The 17,916-nt window shown below is 40.1% G+C and overlaps 1 protein-coding gene across 1 annotated transcript; it reads left to right on the forward strand.

Moving 5' to 3' along the window:
* Positions 1 to 452: 452 nt before the first annotated feature.
* TMEM229A (transmembrane protein 229A) lies at positions 453 to 2,006 on the forward strand. Its single transcript, XM_038556637.1, has one exon. It carries the CDS (start codon positions 453 to 455, stop codon positions 1,566 to 1,568), a length of 1,116 nt encoding a protein of 371 aa, XP_038412565.1. The 3' UTR covers positions 1,569 to 2,006.
* The last annotated feature ends 15,910 nt before the right edge of the window (positions 2,007 to 17,916 follow it).

Genomic DNA, 17,916 nt, shown 5'->3' on the forward strand with positions numbered 1-17,916 from the left:
GGGCTCGCGGCGGTCCTCGCCTCCACTCCTCCGTGGGCCGCGCGGAGGGAGCGCGGGCGCCGCGGGCTGCACCCCCCCGGGCCGGAGGGCAGGGCGCGGGGCGGGGGGGGCTGCGCGGGGGGGGCGGCCGCGCGTCTCCCGGACTCTAGGGCTCCCGCTGCACCCACCCGGGCCGGAGGGCAGGGCGCGGGGCGGGGGGGGCTGTGCCGGGGGGGCGGCCGCGCGTCTCCCGGACTCTAGGGCTCCCGCTGCACCCACCCGGGCCGGAGGGCAGGGCGCGGGGTGGGGGGGCTGCGCGGGGGGGGGGGGCTCCGCGGGCTGGGCGGCCGCGCGTCTCCCGGACTCTAGGGCTCCGGCTGCCATCGGGCCGCGGCGGGACGGAGCTCCCTGCGCGCCGTGGGGGCCTCGGCGGCCCGGCCCCGCAGCTCCACGCCCGGGCAGCTGCTGAGCCCATGGCGGGCAGCGATGCGGGCGCGGAGGGGCGGGCGCGGAGGAGCGGCGCGGCGCGGCGCCCCGGGGGCCCGGGCGGGCGGGGGCGCGAGGCTGCCGCCAGCCGCCCGGAGCCGCTGTCCACTGCTGAAGCGCCGGCCGCCGGCGCCGCGCTGCCCGCCTGGATGCGACTCTACTTCTACGGGATGCACGGGATCACCCTGGACGTGCTGGCGTCCTCGGCTGGGCGCTTCGCCCGCAGCCCGGACCTGGACCTCCGGATGCTGGGGTTCTCCTCGCCCTACCGCTGCCTGCTGCACTCGCTCACCCACTTCGCCCTGGAGCAGGTCTACCTGCAGCGGCCGCGCTGCCCCAGCGCCTTCGTCTTCAATTTCCTGGTCTACCCGTCGGCCCACGTGGCGCTGCAGACCCTGGCCGGCCTGCGCGGCGGACCGGGCGCGGCGGTGCCGGGGCCGCTGCGCTGGGCGCTGCAGTACGTGCTGGCGCTCTACCACTGCCAAGTGTTCCTGAAGCGCTTCCTGCGCCTGCGGTACCGGCGGCCGCCCGAGCCGCGGCCCCAGCCTTGGCCGCGCGCGCCCCCCGCCGCCGCCGCCGCCGCCGCCGCCCCCGCCCCCGCCCCGGGCGCAGGTGGCCGGCGACGACCGCCGCGAGGCACCAGGGGCGTCGGGGGAGCCCCGGCTCGGGGGCTGCCGGACCCGCTCCGCTTTCTCTTCTTCGGAATGCACGGCTTTTTGGATGAGATCTTCTTCACTTTCTTCTTCAACTTCCTGGGGCAGGCGGACGGGCCGACCAGCGGCCACACGTCGCTCTGGTCCTTCTTTATGTACGGCAGCTGCAGCTTCGTGGTGGAGAGGCTCTACTTCCACCTGCACCGGGGCCGCGGCTGGAGCACCTGGAAGCGGGTGCCCGTCTACGTGACCTTCATCTACGCGTGGGAGCTGTGCTGGGGCCTGGGCCTCCGCTCGTGCGGCGCTTGCTCCTGGGACTATTCTCACTACCCGCTCAACTTCATGGGCCTCATCACCCTGATGTATTTACCTGGTTGGATATTCCTTAGTGTGTACCAGGACCTACTTTTCAACGTGTTGTGGCGGGTTCAGTACATACCAACTATCTAAAGAAAAGAAAGAAAGAAAAGAAAGAAAGAAAAGAAAGAAAGAAGAAAGAAAGAAAGAAAGAAAGAAAGAAAGAAAGAAAGAAAGAAAGAAAGAAAGAAAGAAAGAGAGTCATTCGAGTCCCACGAACCAATTCGATTTATTTTTACACGTTTAAAACGGAGTGGTTTTTTTAGCCTTTTAATTTTTATACGTTTTCCTAAGCTCTTCTAATATGTTTTACTCGACTTTTCCGTTTTTCTGACACTTTGGAACCTATGCATAATACAACATTTTGAAATTTTACTCGAAACATAACTCAAAGTACTTGTCAATATTTAAAACCCCTTACAAGCCCAAACAGCAAAGCCATGATACCTTGACATCAGAAGCTGTAGTATATTCACTTATTGGGGCATGGGTGGGTGATAACTACTAGTCTTTTTTTTTTTTTTTTTTTTTTTTTAAGAATGAAGTTATTCAAACCAGAAATTAGTGATCTTTACAAGATTTGGTGAAATTTTCTAATTCAGTCATTTTTTTTCTTACTTTCTTTTTAATCCAATTTCATTTTAATTCCCTGCCGTATTTACCAATCACTGCTGAAACTCAGTGTCTTTTACTCCTAGAATGACAGTTAATAACTCTTAAAGTGCCTCCCTCTAGCACGCAAGTGGAAAGAAACTGACAAATGTGAAAACACATCCTATGGATCGATTTTTAAATAAATCTTTTTCTAGCAACTCAGACAGGTGACACTGTTAAGATATTTGATCTTCATCCTGGAGATGATTGTTTTTCCAATGTGGATTAGCCTTAAACGCCAAGTGTGTTAACATTGATCAGATGCTGTGTTATCTATAGCTGTAAATTTTTGCTGTAAAATGTTTACCTTATATGCCCAAAGGCCAAGCAAAGTTTTATCACCCACAATAGTATTCTAACCCTAAGGACTCTCTCTACACGCAGCTTCAAGAACAGAAACAGTCCCTTGGAATAAAATGAACCTGAATGTTCATTATACTCGCATTAGACCTAATTGCTTACCGTGAATACAGATAGGCGTTTTCAGAGTATTTCTGCCACGGCTCACTTGTAATCGTCTTTCTTTTTCCTTCTGCACCCACAGAGTTCTTGGGCCAAACCTGATGTGCTAATGTGTGGTATAAATCAATGATAGCTTTTTGGTGACTCATTATTGTCTGGAAGCTCCAAAGTTAAATGAGATGATAAAACCCGCTTTAAAAAATCATGTCTAATCAATAATAATGTACTTTAAGGTTGTTTGTTGTTTTATTATATTTAGAAAAGATGTAGAATTGAGTATAGCTCAGCCAAGGATGACTAACACTTTCTCAGTTTTCGTTACGAAAATTATGAGGAAAACTTACAGTTTGTACAAATGAATAGTTTCCGCTTCAAATTATTAGCTTGTCTATGCTATGCTTCTTTCTGGTTTCAAAAAATATTTGCTATAGCAGTAAAAACGAATATGTATTTAGATGATTGTTGGGAATAATTTTGAGAATGTTATTTGAATCCACTATCTGAGGTTGTGAGCTAAATTATAAATAATGCAATATAATCAACCCCACCTGTGGAATGAATCATGTCAAACTGATTATTTTAGCTAGTCAAAGCTGAGTAGCAAACCAAATGTTTGCAGAAAGTTAAAGGGTCACTTTATGAAACTTGGTCATAGGTAAAGGATTTCTGAAAACACTGGCCAGAGAAAAGTAGAAGTATAGACACTAGTTAGTCAGATGCTAAGCAAATATTTGTAATATGAATGTGACCCATTGCACAGGAATCTGAGTTAAGTGTGGCACCACACCACACTTTCCTGTAAATGCTTAACCAAATCCTTGACTTCTAGGATACTTGCTAAATGTACATGTTTGCACTTACGTCCTTCACATGCTGCTCCTCATCCCTGCTTACCTGCTTACCAGCGTTCCTAAGTTCAGAAATCTGTCAGGAAGTAGGAAAGCCTGTTACTTTTTGTTTGTTTGTTTTGGCTTTTAATGTTAAACTTATTTTAAAGAAAAGACCAAGGTTTCCATCCATTCAGTTCATTCAAGAAATAATTACTGTGCACCCATTATTTGCAAGGTGTTTGCCTAAATTCTGCAGATACAGCAATGACCCAACACAAACAAAATCTGTCCTGATGAAGCTCAGGTATTAGTGTTTTGGTTTATAGGAAGTTATACTTAACTCGGAAAGCTACTGTTTTAGTACTAGGCAATGAGAGGCAGTTGCTAGGAGGGTCCTCATCAGGCTGGATATTCATCAGAATGAACATCAATCCATCATCTCTAAAACAGAAGTCCATTAACAGCCCCTCTTCTAGTTCTACAAAGACTTCATTCGTATGTATTCCGGAAGTGATTATCCTGTCTATTAACTCAGCACCATGCTATAAGACTTCTTGTTATGTGTTTACTCAATTTCTTAATTGACATTTTGCTATAACTGAAACTTGAAAGAAAAAACACGGCAAGAATCATCAGATCAATCAATTTTGTTAACTCATTAGCAGTTCAGATATAGAAGTGACAAGCCAATATAATAGTTAATATTTAAGGAACACCACCTGCCAAAAAATGAGCCTCTATTACATACATAAAATCTGAAGTGAATATATGTATATATCCATGTATATATTTTAAATGAGTATCATTTATACATCTTAAGTAGATATATATAATCTTAATATATATCCATATACAAAGTAAAGCATATAAAATATGATCTATATCTCTTAATTGTGGATATATATACATATGTATGCATATACATACAGATACAAACCCACTGATTTTACTTAAACCTCTAGCAACCCTCCTTTTGCAACCAAGACAATGAAACTGAAGCCGGAAGAGGTTAAGTAACTGCTCAAGTCATACAGCTATTGAATATTTACACTTGAATCCAAGTACTCTATGCTCCAGGGTCTGTTCTTAACAGAAACACTGTCATGCCTCTGTCTACTGACAGCAATGATTTTGGATCTTCTACGGATTTCACCTTACAGTTTGTATTGCTCTTCCCTTTCACTATCACAAATGCAAGTGTAGATGTCTAAAAACCAGGCACTAGTAACAAAAACACTCTATTCCATGGGAAATAACAAGGATTTATTAATACCAGGATACATAACTGAAAATCAGCCTAGTACTAATTCCTCAGGTAATAGTCTTATACTTAAGCAGAGCTCTGAAGTGGAGTTCTTCATTTGAAGTCAGGCAATCTTGATCAAAGAATAATACACCAAGAGGCATGATACCTTATATCACAAGCTAGGAAAAATACATAATTATTGCTACATATTTAACATAGCATTTGGAAGGATCATCATTGTGAGAGCTAAACGCCCCAAAAGTTAAAATTAAATTTTTTGCACGAACATTTATTCTGAGTTGGATTAAATACCTTAAAGTCTAAGGAGTCCTGAACAGAAAACATGGAAGAAAAGTAACAAGTATGATTTTTGTTCCATGTTTAACTTCAACAACACTGAAATTTTCTTCTAAAGGTGCTTTAAATTTTAAATCAATTCTATCTGGACACTGTATTTACAGAGAAATATGATCTTTTAAGTTTCTCATGTTAACAATGACATTTTTAGGTTATGCAAAGACTCCAAAAGGTTAATAATCCATATCAATATTTCAGACATTTCGGTGTACTTAACTTTGAATATTTTATCAATATTTGACATTTCATGTTTCGACTCAGCAAAACAAAACTTAGAAAAATATGACCTGTCCTTTGTTATTTAAGAAATGTTTCTAACTGGTTAGTCCTATCCTTTTGAAAAAATAATTTTCCCATACTGTTTTGAAATAGACTCCATTGACATAATGGACCTGGTTCTATTTAAGAGGGATGGTGAAGAATTTTGGTAGACTGCTTTGGTTCTTTTTCCACTTCCATAATACATTTAAAAATCAATGTACTTGGAAAGGAAGTTATAGTCATGCTACAGACTTGGAGTGATAAGTAAATCATTGTATTGTAATATCTGAAAGCATTTTAATAAAATCAATTTTTGTTTATATTAAAAGGCATTAAAAACACTTTACATTTTAAATTAATTTTAAATATACTATCTCCAATATGTTTTCCAACATTGTTTAATGGAACTAAGCTCCTTTACTGAGGGGAATAAAAGAAACACTCTTTCCCTCCCTCCATCAAACACATGCCTCAGTTTATGCTGAAGAGAAAGATGGCTGTAAAAGATGATGTTGTTGTGTTGCCAGATTTTTTTTTTCTTTCTATTCTTAGACTTGGTACCAGAGGAACCAACAAAAACAGCAATTGTTTGTGTGGACTTCTATTCACTAGAATTGGCCTCATTCTGATTTTTAACATTGAGGTATGAAACCATCACAGAGGCAGTGGCTTCTAGACACTAGCAACCCAATTGTAAATTAAACTGGGATGAGTGTAGTGAATTTTTCCCTAGAGACTTTTTCTCTTAATATAAAGAGAACATAAATTTAGAGACTTTTCCCCTTAATTTTTAAATTCTCTTTGCAGAAATGGTCTATTTTTAGGTAGCCCTTAGAGGGAGAAAGAAAAAGAAAGAAAAGAAAGGAAAAGAAAGGAAAGAAAGGAAAGAAAGGGAGTGGGAGTGAGGGACTGGTCTTTGACATACAGAAAGACTTGATTTTCATCTTTTAATGATTCCATTAGAATCCAAACATCACATGGACCAACTTTCCCATTTGGAAAAAATGAATTTTTACCATGATTAAGGAGAGTCAAGGTTTGAAAGAAAGCTGGTTAAACTGGTTAACATCCAGTTCCATCCCAGGCAGGAATTACTGACATGACATCTCTGACAGATGGTTTCTCAACTCAGCTTGGACTATTCAAGGCAGTATTAATTATGTTTTTCATGCAAAGACTGAATGAGGGGAAAGCTGTCAACAGCTGAGCTGATAAAACCCACTCTCTATCAGTGAAGGAAAAGGCTTTTCAAGGCTTTCAGGAGCTGACATATCTTGTGTATTGCACATTGCTAATGTATTGCTTAATACGTTGCTTGTGTATCGCAATGAAACGTTTTATAAGACACTCTTTTCTTGTCATTAAAAAAATCAGTGTTTCATTCTTTTATCATGATAAGTATGGTCTTACATCTTTCCAAATGATGCCTTCATTCACTGAGTCTAAGCAGCAAGGCTTTGAGAACTTTGAGAGTAATTGACATTACTTCAGAGAAAGAGGAAAAAAGAAACATTGGCTGTAGATGTAGGAGTTGAAGGTTAAATAGTAGGGACCCTGCTTGGGTTGCTGGAGTCTCAATGTGGCTGGACCCAGGAAAAGCCTTTGGTTGCTGCTTAGGGCTACCTACAGAATGTCAACTGGGGGACTTTCCGGATAGTTTCCTCTGGCAGACCTAAACAGCTGCATTAAGAAAGGAATTGAGAGGCCACAGGTGTCACAGAAGCAAGTAGCGAGTCAGGAAGGATGAAAGATGCCAATCGGAAAAAGAGAATTATATATTAAAGGGAAAGCTAGCTCCACTTTTGATGGGATTCCAACAGACATTTATGTTATATCTGAGATACTTTATTAATGTATTATTAAGATCCATGATGAAAATAAGACTTGTTTCACAGGATCTCAGATTCAGAACTTTAAATATTTGAAAGGTAGTTGTTGTTGGAGAAAAATGGTATTGAGAAGAATATGCAGAAAGTTTACATCATCTCATTTTGATTACCCACTAACTTTAAGATACTAAAGTAAAATTAAATATGCTCTTGTACATTTCTGAAGGAGAACTATTTTAGTCTTAACCTTTTATTAGAAACAATGAATGGACAGGAAGATAAAATAAATAAGAAAATTCCCTGGAGTACATCAGAGCAAGTACTCAGATCCTAAGTGCTCAAAAGCAAATATTTAACAAAATTTATCATTGTTCTTACTTGTAATGAGGATATTTTCAACAAATAAAACAGAAACAAAAGAATAATAAAGGCATTAGTAGGAGATATAATGAAAAGGATAGTATTCAGTAGCTTTAGAGAGCCCATGGATTTATCTTTCTATGTAAAATAATTCAGATTATGAATGTTTTTCTAAGTCTTTATATCATGTAAGATTTGAATTAAAAGAAAATGTTGAGTTCATGAAATACTGTACACCCTTAGTTTGGTGAGGTATCAAAATGTGTACTTTATTATGTTAATATTTATTCAGCAAATTTTCTGAAGGTTTTTTTTTTTTGCATGTGTAATGATGTGATTGGACATACTATAAAAGTTTTAATAATGTGCTTTTGAAGTGTCTACAAATGTACAAGTAAACAGTCCACAACTTACTAAAATATAAAATTATGGTATTTCAGGGGCACTTGGCTGGCTTAGTTGGTAGGGCATGTGACTCTTGATCTGGGGTTGTAAGTTTGAGCCCCACATTGGGTGTAGAGATTACTTAAAAAAAAATTAAAATCTTAGGGAAATAAAAATAAATAAAACCATGGAGCTTCAGAATTTGAGGAGAGAACTAAAGGTCATCTAATTTAACTTCCAGACAGTAGAATAATTCCTTCTAGATCATCTTTTACAGGTGTCGTCCACTCTCTTCTTAATCACATCCAATGAGATTATGATACTTACTCAGCTCTCGCAGGCCAAGCCATTCTTTGTTCTATTGTTTTAGTTGCTAGAAAGTTCTTAACAGTAAGGGATATCTGTAATTTTCACACATTTTTCCAAGTTTTCACCCATAGAAAGAGGACCAAAGGTTTGAAGAAAGTTTCCAAGTGTGTCTTAATTGTTTTACTTCAGGTGAAATATCCAAGATCTTTCAGCAATAGATAATAAAGTGTACAATTAGAAAATTGTTATCTACTTCAATCAGGGCACTTTATTTCTGCAAATGGAACAACATTAAGCACTATTAGCTTTTTTAGCAGCTCTGACCACTTGATTGTTTCTTTTCTTTTCTTTTTTTTTTAAGGAGATTTATTTATTTGAGAGAGGGAGCAAGCTTGGGGGTAGGAGAGGGGCAGAGGGAGAGGAAGAGAGAGTCCTAAGCAGACTCTGCACTGAGCATGGAGCCAGGCTTGTGATCTCAAGATTCTGAGATCACCACCTAAACTGAAACCAAGAGCCTGACTGATGTTCAACTGACTGTGCAACACAGGTTCCCCTACTTCAATGGTTTCAATTGAATTTTTATTTCTCCAAATACTCCGAGTCTCCTGTAAACTGCTGTTAAGCCCATGATCACTTTGTGTATATGCACATTAGTATAAAAATAATCGGCATGGATCGGTGCTATTCCCATACTCCATGAGTTAGCTTGAAGGTGAATGATAGAGAAATGAAGACAAATTGAGTGAAGAACAGAGAATCTACCATTGAATTCACTCTTCATTTCCTTCTTTCCTCTGATTTCCTACTCTCATTTTGAGAATGAGCATTTGTCATTCTTTATGTTTTCTCCACAGTTTGGAAAGAACCTAGCACAGAGCAGGTACTCAAATTTTGTTGTTGATGATGAACTTATCTGAGCTTTCATGTCAGACAATTCAATAGTGGAAGCAGGAATTAGGAATGTGCCACATGGCCACCTGGCCACAGAGGACATTAATTTATGGAACGTACACGAGACTCACCACGTGCCTAGAGTAAAGGTGGAATTTGCTTAATCTCTCCTCTCTTTCCCTCATCTGTTCAGCAACTTACTTTTGTCAGGTGCAGAACTCTATAAGAGATCTTAGTTACATTATAGATTAAAATTTGTAAGCTATTTATAGAACCTAAGTACCCTTTGAAATGTTATTTTGGAAATATGAATTTTAAAAAACTGACATGTACATGAACTAGTTGGTGGTATAAGTATTACTACATGACACTTCCCTAAGGACTGTCTTGTTCAGTTTGCAGCTTACTGATGCCTGTCTTGATTTTTGTTGGTTTTTTTTTGCTGATGACCTTCTGGATTTTGGCAATTTTTGAATAAAAAAGAAAAACAAAATTCAAAATTAGTTATATTTAGAAAATTACTGCTAGTGACAGGTGGTAAACATTTATGTTTATTATCTATGTATCTGATAACTTCTTGCTATACTTTCAACTCCAAATATTATTGACAGATTGTATTAGTCAGGATTCTTCAGAGAAACAGAACCAGTAGGAGATATATATGTGTAGGTAGACAGATATTGTGATAGATAGATACAGAGATGGATAGAGATATACAAAAAGAGAGGCTTATTATAAGGAATTGGCTCACACAATTATGGAAGCTGACAAGTCCTGAGACCTGTGGGGTGAGTCTACAAGCTGGAGACCCAGGAGGGCCAATGGTGCAAGTTCTAGTCTGAGCCCAAAGACCTAAGAACCATGAGAAACAATAGTGTACCTTCAATTCAAGACTGGCAGTCTCAAGACAGGAAGAGCTGATGCTTCAATTGGAGTCTGAAGGCAAGAAAATACCAATGTCCCAGCTAGAAGGCAATAAGGCAGGAAGAATTTCCTTTTATTCAGAGATGGTCAGTCTTTTTGTTCTATTCAGGACTTCAGCGATTGGATGAGGCCCACCCACATTAGGAAGGACAATCTGTTTTACCTCATCTATTGATTTAAATATTAAACTCGGGGCACTTGGGTGGCTCAGTCGCTGAGCATCTGCTCAGATCATGATCCCGGGATCCTGGAGTCGAGCTCTGCATCAGGCTCCCTGCAGTGGGGAGCTTCTCCCTCTGCCTATGTCTTTGTCTCTCTGTGAGTCTCTCATGAATAAAATAAAATCTTTAAATATATATGTTTATATACTAAATATACTACATATATATATACACATATATATATTAAAGTCAGCCAGAAATATCTTCACTGAAATATTCAGAATATTTGATGAAATATTCAGGCATCCTTGGCTCCATCCAGTTAAGACATAAAATTTACCATCATACGGAGCAAAGCATTTGAACCAAAGGATTAAAAATGAGCATAAGGAAAATTGAGGAGGGTTTATTCACTCACCTGTTCAACAAATACTTAAATGTGTATTGTGTATTAAAAGCCAAAGGAGACATAGATAATTCTTCTTCTCATGGAGCAAAGATACCGATTTTAAAACAAAATTTTATGTCAGAGAAAGATGTTATTGGAGGAGAAATAACAGGCTGCCACCTAAACTGAAGAACATGGTGGCAAAATTCTACAAAGAGGGTCCAGGATGCTAAAGGTCCTGGCAAGAGTGAGTATCAGACACTGAGTAACTCAAAGCCCATGGAGTGTAGATTAAGAGAGAGTAGTATAGAAGGGTGAATGAGAGCTGAGCTAGAAAGGTAGGCAAAAGGCAGGTCCTGAAGCCTTCCTGGCACATTAGAGTAGGAGAACCATTTCCTAAGGGTGTTGACAAGTTACTTAGAGAGTTCGAACAGACAAAGGACTGATCCTCTTTGCATTTTTGAAAGGAAACTGAGAGAGGACAAGATGAGAAATAGGAAAAGCCAGCTACGGGGCTATTATACAAAAAAGTGAGAGGGGCACCTGGGTGGTTGAGCATCTGCCTTCGGCTCAGGTTGTGATCCCGGAGTCCCTGGATCAAGTCCCACATTGGGTTCGCTGCAGGGAGCCTGTTTCACCCTCTGCCTGTGTCTCTGCCTCTCTCTGTATGTCTCTCATGAGTGAATGAATGAATGAATGAATGAATAAATAAATAAATAAATCTTTTTAAAAAGTGAGAGATGGATGCTGGACTGGGCCAGGATTGATGGTGGAGATGGACTGGCATAATACATCTGAGAGACACGTAAGAGACCCAGCAGACAGCGTGTGGTGATTAGATGGTTGTGCAAAGAGAAGGAGAGAAGCAGATGCAGTTGGCTGAGAAGTGACTGTAGACTCAGAGCCTTGATGACCTCCCAAAGCAAGTGATAAGAGGAATTCTGCAAGAGATGCAGGGATAAATAGTCAGATAAGCAGGTCGTCCAGAGAATGTGGTTTGGCAGACAACAGAAGAGAGAGAAGGAGGATGTGTTCAGTATCATTAAATTCAGCTTGAAATTAAAGCAAATTAAGAACAGAATCAATGACCATTGTATTCCAAGATATTCAGGAAGAGGAAGCGTAGGCAGGGATCTGAGATGTGAAACTGAAATATACTGAGGGTTGCAACTTGGGAAAATGATGATGGTGGCATATGTGACTTGTCTGAAAAGTGGCTGTGGGGGCACCTGGGTGACTCTGTCCACTAAGCCTCTGGCTCCTGGTTTCGGCTCAAGTTATGATCTCCTGGTAGGGGAGGGTGGGGAGATTGAGCCCCATGTGGAGCATCACATAGGACTCTCTGCTGAGCGGAAGTCTATCCCACTCCCCTGCCCTCTGCCCCTTCTTCCCTCCCCCACCCCATCCACATGTCTTTCTCTCTCTCTCAAATAAATAAATCTTTAAAAAAAAAATGTAAGCGTAGAGGGAAAGGACTGGCCTGTAGGCAAAAAGAGGTAAAGGGTCAAGGGAGAATTTTTTATCTTCTAAATTGGGAGATTTGTTCATATATAAATGTTGCTGGGAAGGAGCCAGTATAGAGGTTGAAGGTACAAAAGGAAGGAGATATTAGTTAAAGTATGCTTAAGAATAATTGATAACTATGAGTGATGAGAGCTCACTATTTGTTTTCTAAGTATGACATGTATCAGTTTAATTCCCACAGCAACCTCCTCATAGGTACTATAATTATCTCCATTTTTACACATGCTGTTATTAGCACATGGGGTAGTTAACCATCTTGCCTAAGGCCACAAGAGGTAGAGCCAGGACTTGGGCCCAGGCAGTCTGGATCCCAAGCTGCATTCTCTGAACACCTTACATTCAAATGGAGGAAAAAGGTAAAGGGGCAGATAGAAAGGGAAGAAGAACCTGGGATTGGCTCTCCACTGAATGTCCATGCTGCCCATATACAATCTAATAAACAAGTCAGAGAATGCATCTGAGAATTTAGATGCTTATCTGTTGACTAACTTTTGTATTTTGGATTCAATTATAGATTCGTTTATTCAGTAAAGACTTTTTGAGCACCTACTATGTAATAGGCACCGAAAATGCTCTGGGATTAAAAAATGAGCAAATCTAGGAATGCCTGGGTGACTCGGTCAGTTAAACATCTCCCTCTGGTTCAGACACGATCGCTGGGTCCTGGGATAGAGCCCGGAGTCCATTGGACTCCCTGCTCAGCAGGGAGTCTATGTCTCCCTCTCCCTCTGAACCTCCCCTCTTCTTGTGCTCTTCTTTGCTCTCTCTCAAATGAATGGATAGAAAAAATCTTTTAAAAAATATGAGCAAGTCTAACATGGACCCTACCCTTGATACCCTAACTTATTGTATTACTCAGCTCAGGCTGCAGACTGGTGCTGTGAGCAACAGAAACTTATTTTCTCTGTTCTGGAGGCTGGAAGTCCAGGATCAAGGTCCAGCAGGATGGGTTTCACGTGAGAGTGCTCTTCCTGGCTTGCTGATGGCTGTCTTTTCACTTGTCGTCATATGGCAGAGAGAGCAAGGTCTCTGGTGTCTCTTCCTATAAGGACTAATCCTATCAAGATCAGAGTCTTACCCTTATGATCACATTTAAACATTACCTCCATAAAGGCCCTGTCTCCAGATATAGTGACATTGGGGGTTAGGGCTTCAACATATTCATTAGGGTGGGGAGGAGGGGAGAGAAAATTCGGTCCATAGTATATATTCTTTCTTAATTCCCCCAATGACCCTGTATGGTGGTGGTCGTTGTTATTTTTTTATTATCATTATTAATTTACAGTTCACAGATGAAGTGATTGAAACCTATCTGCCACACAGCTAGTAAGGGACAGGAATGAGACTCCATTTCAGCGTTCTTTTTAGGCAACACATCAGTCTCTTAGAAAGTCCAGGGTGGTATTATAAAAAGAAGGAGCATCCTGTTAGTCTTAATCCTCTATAGTTACATAAACCAATCATCACTGGTTTTCATTCTCTCTAGAGATAAGTTCTATTTTGTCCATGCCTAATTTTAACCTTTCTTAGTATTTATACACAGATTTCTAAGTGAGCCCCTCCCCATTTTTATTTTATTTTTTCCCCAGTCTATTTGTTACCCAGAAAATTAGCTCTCTGGAAACATCTGATCACAGACACTATGTCTCCAGGACTTTCTGCAGGCTGACACAGAGGTTTTAAAGGGCAACTACACTCAGAGCCAATTCACTTCATTTCATACAATATATCTTGAGATTAGTGTTTAATATAGTTGCCTAGTGGTATTCAAGAGTACAAAATCAATTTTCGATGTATTATAACTTTTACTGGGTAATCACATTTCCATTAAGTTTCTAGGGTATTTATTTCCATTTCAGAAACATGAATTCCTAATATTTCTAGATGATCTATAAATAACTGTAGATATGCTTGCCAGTGTGTTGCTTTGCTTTTGATGGCATAAAATGGAAAACATAAATAACAAAGTATTTTGTTTTCTTAGCCAAAGGAAAGAATATCTTTTTTAAATCCAGAAAATTGTATATTATTTTGGAAGCTGTATGCAAATCAGACAATTTAGATGCAATATCAGAAGGAAAGGTGGTCTCCTAGGAAACTCTTGGCAGTTTAAATGTTTGGTAGGTTCCTTCTTCAATTAAAGCAGAGTACAGCAAAGGGATATATCCCTTGAGTCACCCCATGTATTAGAAGTCATCAGCCTTCCCAAAACACTAGTAGTCTGAGTGAAACTTTTTGTTGGAGCAACTGGGTGAAATCCTGGAGCGTAAATAAATTCCAGATTTTAAACTTCACCACACAAATTACATTTTGGGGGGATAATATGTTTAATTTCATGGTAAGAAATCTGTTGAGGGTCAACTTGCTGCCCCCAAATAGTTTAAGTAGGTCAATGGAAACTTCTCAAAATGGTAAAGGTCAGTGAATGGCCTTTCTACAAAAATACTTTCTTTTCCAATACTAGACTTTCTTGAATAGGCTCATTCACTAAATCAGATAAATGTTGATAAATAATTTGATAGTCAACTTTACACCAGGATGAACCAATGGAACACTTGTTTTGTTTTGTGCTTTGGCCTTTTATAAAACACAGTTGGGAAAAGGTTGCCCTAAATGGATCAACTAACATTCAGCCTATGCCATGACTCACTCTGATCTCTACAACAAAAGCACTCCTTTTGCCCAGGATTTAAGTGTATTAAAAAAGTTTCTCAAAATTTAAGAGTAGTTGAGATTCCTCCTTTTTACATACCTTACATGCAGCCAGGAACCCAGAATCTCCTCTGAAATTATCATTTACGTTAATTTCTTTCCATTCCCTCAGCCTCCAGAGCAAACAGAAATCAACTGTAAGGGTCTCATACATTACCTCCCTCACCCCAATTTCTGTACAGTTCAATGTCTAAACTAATCTTAGAGGACAGTATCAGGAGTTACATCTTCTACTGTATACCTAATACCTGTAGTTGACTTTTAGCAAAGCAACATCATCCATCATATTAAACAGTTTATTTTTTATGTTATTGCTTTATATTAATATAAAGATGCATTTCAGTTTTATCTTCATGTAGAGCCATAAATACAAGGTTTCATCCCCATTTTTGTCTATTCATTATTTAATATCCCTGATAATTTTTTCTCCCTCATAATTTTTTCTCCCTCAAGGACATTTCTGTAAGTTTCTTTCATGTAAGTGCCAGAAACATACTTTCTGCGATTTCCAGTTTTCATATACTATATTGTAGAAGAGCTTGGTACTTCAAATTGTGGCATTTTTTGTTTGTTTGTTTAAGGTTTTTATTTGTTTATTCATAAGAAACATACAGAGAGAGAGGCAGAGACATAGGCAGAGGGAGAAAAGGCTCCCTGCGGGGAGCTTGATGTGGGACTCCATCCCTGGACCCTGGGATCACGACCTGAGCCAAAGGCAGATATATGCTCAACCACTGAGCCACCCAGGTGCCCCGGAATAACAGAATTTAAAGACAGGTGCTGGCAAGTTCCAGGACTTGGGGTCAGCAAATAAGCAGAAGCCACACTTCCAAGCAAGGTACACGGTCTGCTTCTCATCCTCTGTTATCATCCCTCAGGCTGCCACAGGCTACGTTTTGGAGTGTGCATTTTTAGTAGAAGTAAGACAGCCCTCCTAATTGCAGCTTGCAAGAAAGCACTAGGAACAGAACTATGTTAAGGACACTTTCCCAGGAGGGCACAGATGTTCTGGGTGAAGCCCAGGTCTAATGGTTATGAATCCTTCAGTGGATCCATATTTTTTTATTCCAGAAAGTGTGTGTATGATCTGACTCTGAGCCTATGTACAGATGTACATGGGAGATCTAACAAGGGAAAGTCCTGTTACCTGACCTATTTCCACATTGTCTAAACCAAGTGAAAAATCCATTTAGCCATAGGCTATAGAAATACAAATAAGAAAGAAAGATTTACTAGTAGAATATCTCTGACTAGATTTATGATTGTATAAAAAACACTATGTTTTTCTTGTTATCTCAGAATTGAAAGCTATCCACTTTAAAACAAATGCAGCATCATAGAAACATAACTTATTATATTACCTAATAAATAATAAATGTAAACATAATACTTATAAATACATATTAATAACTTTCTTGTATTAGTCTGGGGTTTCTTTTGATTACCTTGCATAGTATATTAAGTGATTTATACAGTTGAACTCTTTTACATGTTTTAGAAGACAAGCATATCTTAAAGTAATATGCTTAATGTTTTCAAACAGAAATTTGCAAGTCTTTCATCTTTTAAAGTGTCCTTACTTTCTTTTTTGAATGTATTTTTCATTTAGGCCCATAAGAAATGGTTACATTAGCACATTATAGTAGCATGTTTTAAAAATATGTTGTTATAAATTTGTTGAGTATGGATATGGTTTAACTTAAGGAGTATTAATTTGGAATAAAATTGATTTGTGTATTTTTATCATTCAAATATTAATGTAGTCTAAGAGCAAGATACTTTAATACTCTAAAGTTCAAGTAGGTTCAATTTCATTGTTTATAACATTTTATTTTCAATGAGTATGCACATTTATATGACACAACTCAAAACTATTCAAAAACGTATTCAAAAACTACAAAAGAGAATAAGAAACAAATCAGATTTAAGTGTTATGATACATTTAATTGCAATGCGATTTTAATGCTTATATGTTCTCCATAAGAATTCATGGTAAAAACTAAGGAAATTTCTTGTGTCTAGCAAAAAGCAACTGATTGAGACATCTCAAGATAACTGACTTATGTATTTTTTTTTAAGATTTTATTCATTTATTTGAGAGAGAGGGAGAGAGAGAATGAGCAGGGGAGGGGCAGAGGGAGAAGTAGACTCCCCCTGAGCAGGGAGCCCAATGCAGGGCTTTGTCTCAGGACTCTGGGAATATGACTGGGCTGAAGGCAAACACTTAACCTCCTGAGCAACTCAGGCACCCCCTGATTTATGTATTTTAATCATCAGATTTTTTTTTTTAAGATTTATTTTATTTTAGTTCAGGGAGGGTAGGAAGGAGCAGAGGGAAAGGGAGAGAGAGTAACTCAAGCAGAGTCCCCACTGAGGCAGAGTCCCACATGAGGCTTGATTGAAAGACCCATGAGATCACAACCTGAGCTGAAACCAAGAGTTCAGTGCCCAACTGACCATGCCACCCAGGCACCCCAATCATTAGATATTTTGGTTAGAGTTTCTTGTCATTTACATATATTACTAGTTAGTCAATGTGGTGGATACAACTATTGTGAATTAACATTTGCTTCCCCCCCACACACACACCCACGGGTGTACTGAACTTATCTGACCCTTGACTTTGGGCTTGGCCATGTGACTTGCTTTGACAATGGGAGATTAGGAGGGTAATGATAATTCAGGCCAGAAAGCACTTGCACAATTGAGTTTGTTTTCCTCATTCTTGCTGTTCCCACAAGAACATGCCTGGGCCAGCTTGGAGGTAAATGGAGCCCATCTGCCTCTGATGAGCTGCCCCAGCCGGGCCTAGCCAACCCCAGACACATGAGATATAATACATGATGGCTTGTTGAGGCACTGAGTTTTGGGGTGATTGGTTATACACCATTACTTTGGCAATGGGTAATGTAGAGGCTGCTTTTAGGCTACCAACTTGAACAACAGCAATCTGAGTAAGATAAAAGAGCCCACAGTAAAACCACAGAGCTATAAGCAAACAGGCAATGCAAACAGCCTCCTTAAGCAACCCACCTCAAAATAGCCTGTAGGCCCTAACTGACCAATTACAACCAGGCACAATTTCTAAGATTACCAAGAGTGGGAAAATTTCATATGCTCCCATCCTCCCTTCCTCCCTCACTCCGCCC

This window comes from Canis lupus, chromosome 14 (assembly GCF_011100685.1).
Source record: "Canis lupus familiaris isolate Mischka breed German Shepherd chromosome 14, alternate assembly UU_Cfam_GSD_1.0, whole genome shotgun sequence".
Taxonomy (NCBI): domain Eukaryota; kingdom Metazoa; phylum Chordata; class Mammalia; order Carnivora; family Canidae; genus Canis; species Canis lupus.

Bases quoted from the DNA above. Each gene is read 5' to 3' on its own strand.
- TMEM229A (XM_038556637.1), top strand. From the start codon at position 453: ATGGCGGGCAGCGATGCGGGCGCGGAGGGGCGGGCGCGGAGGAGCGGC.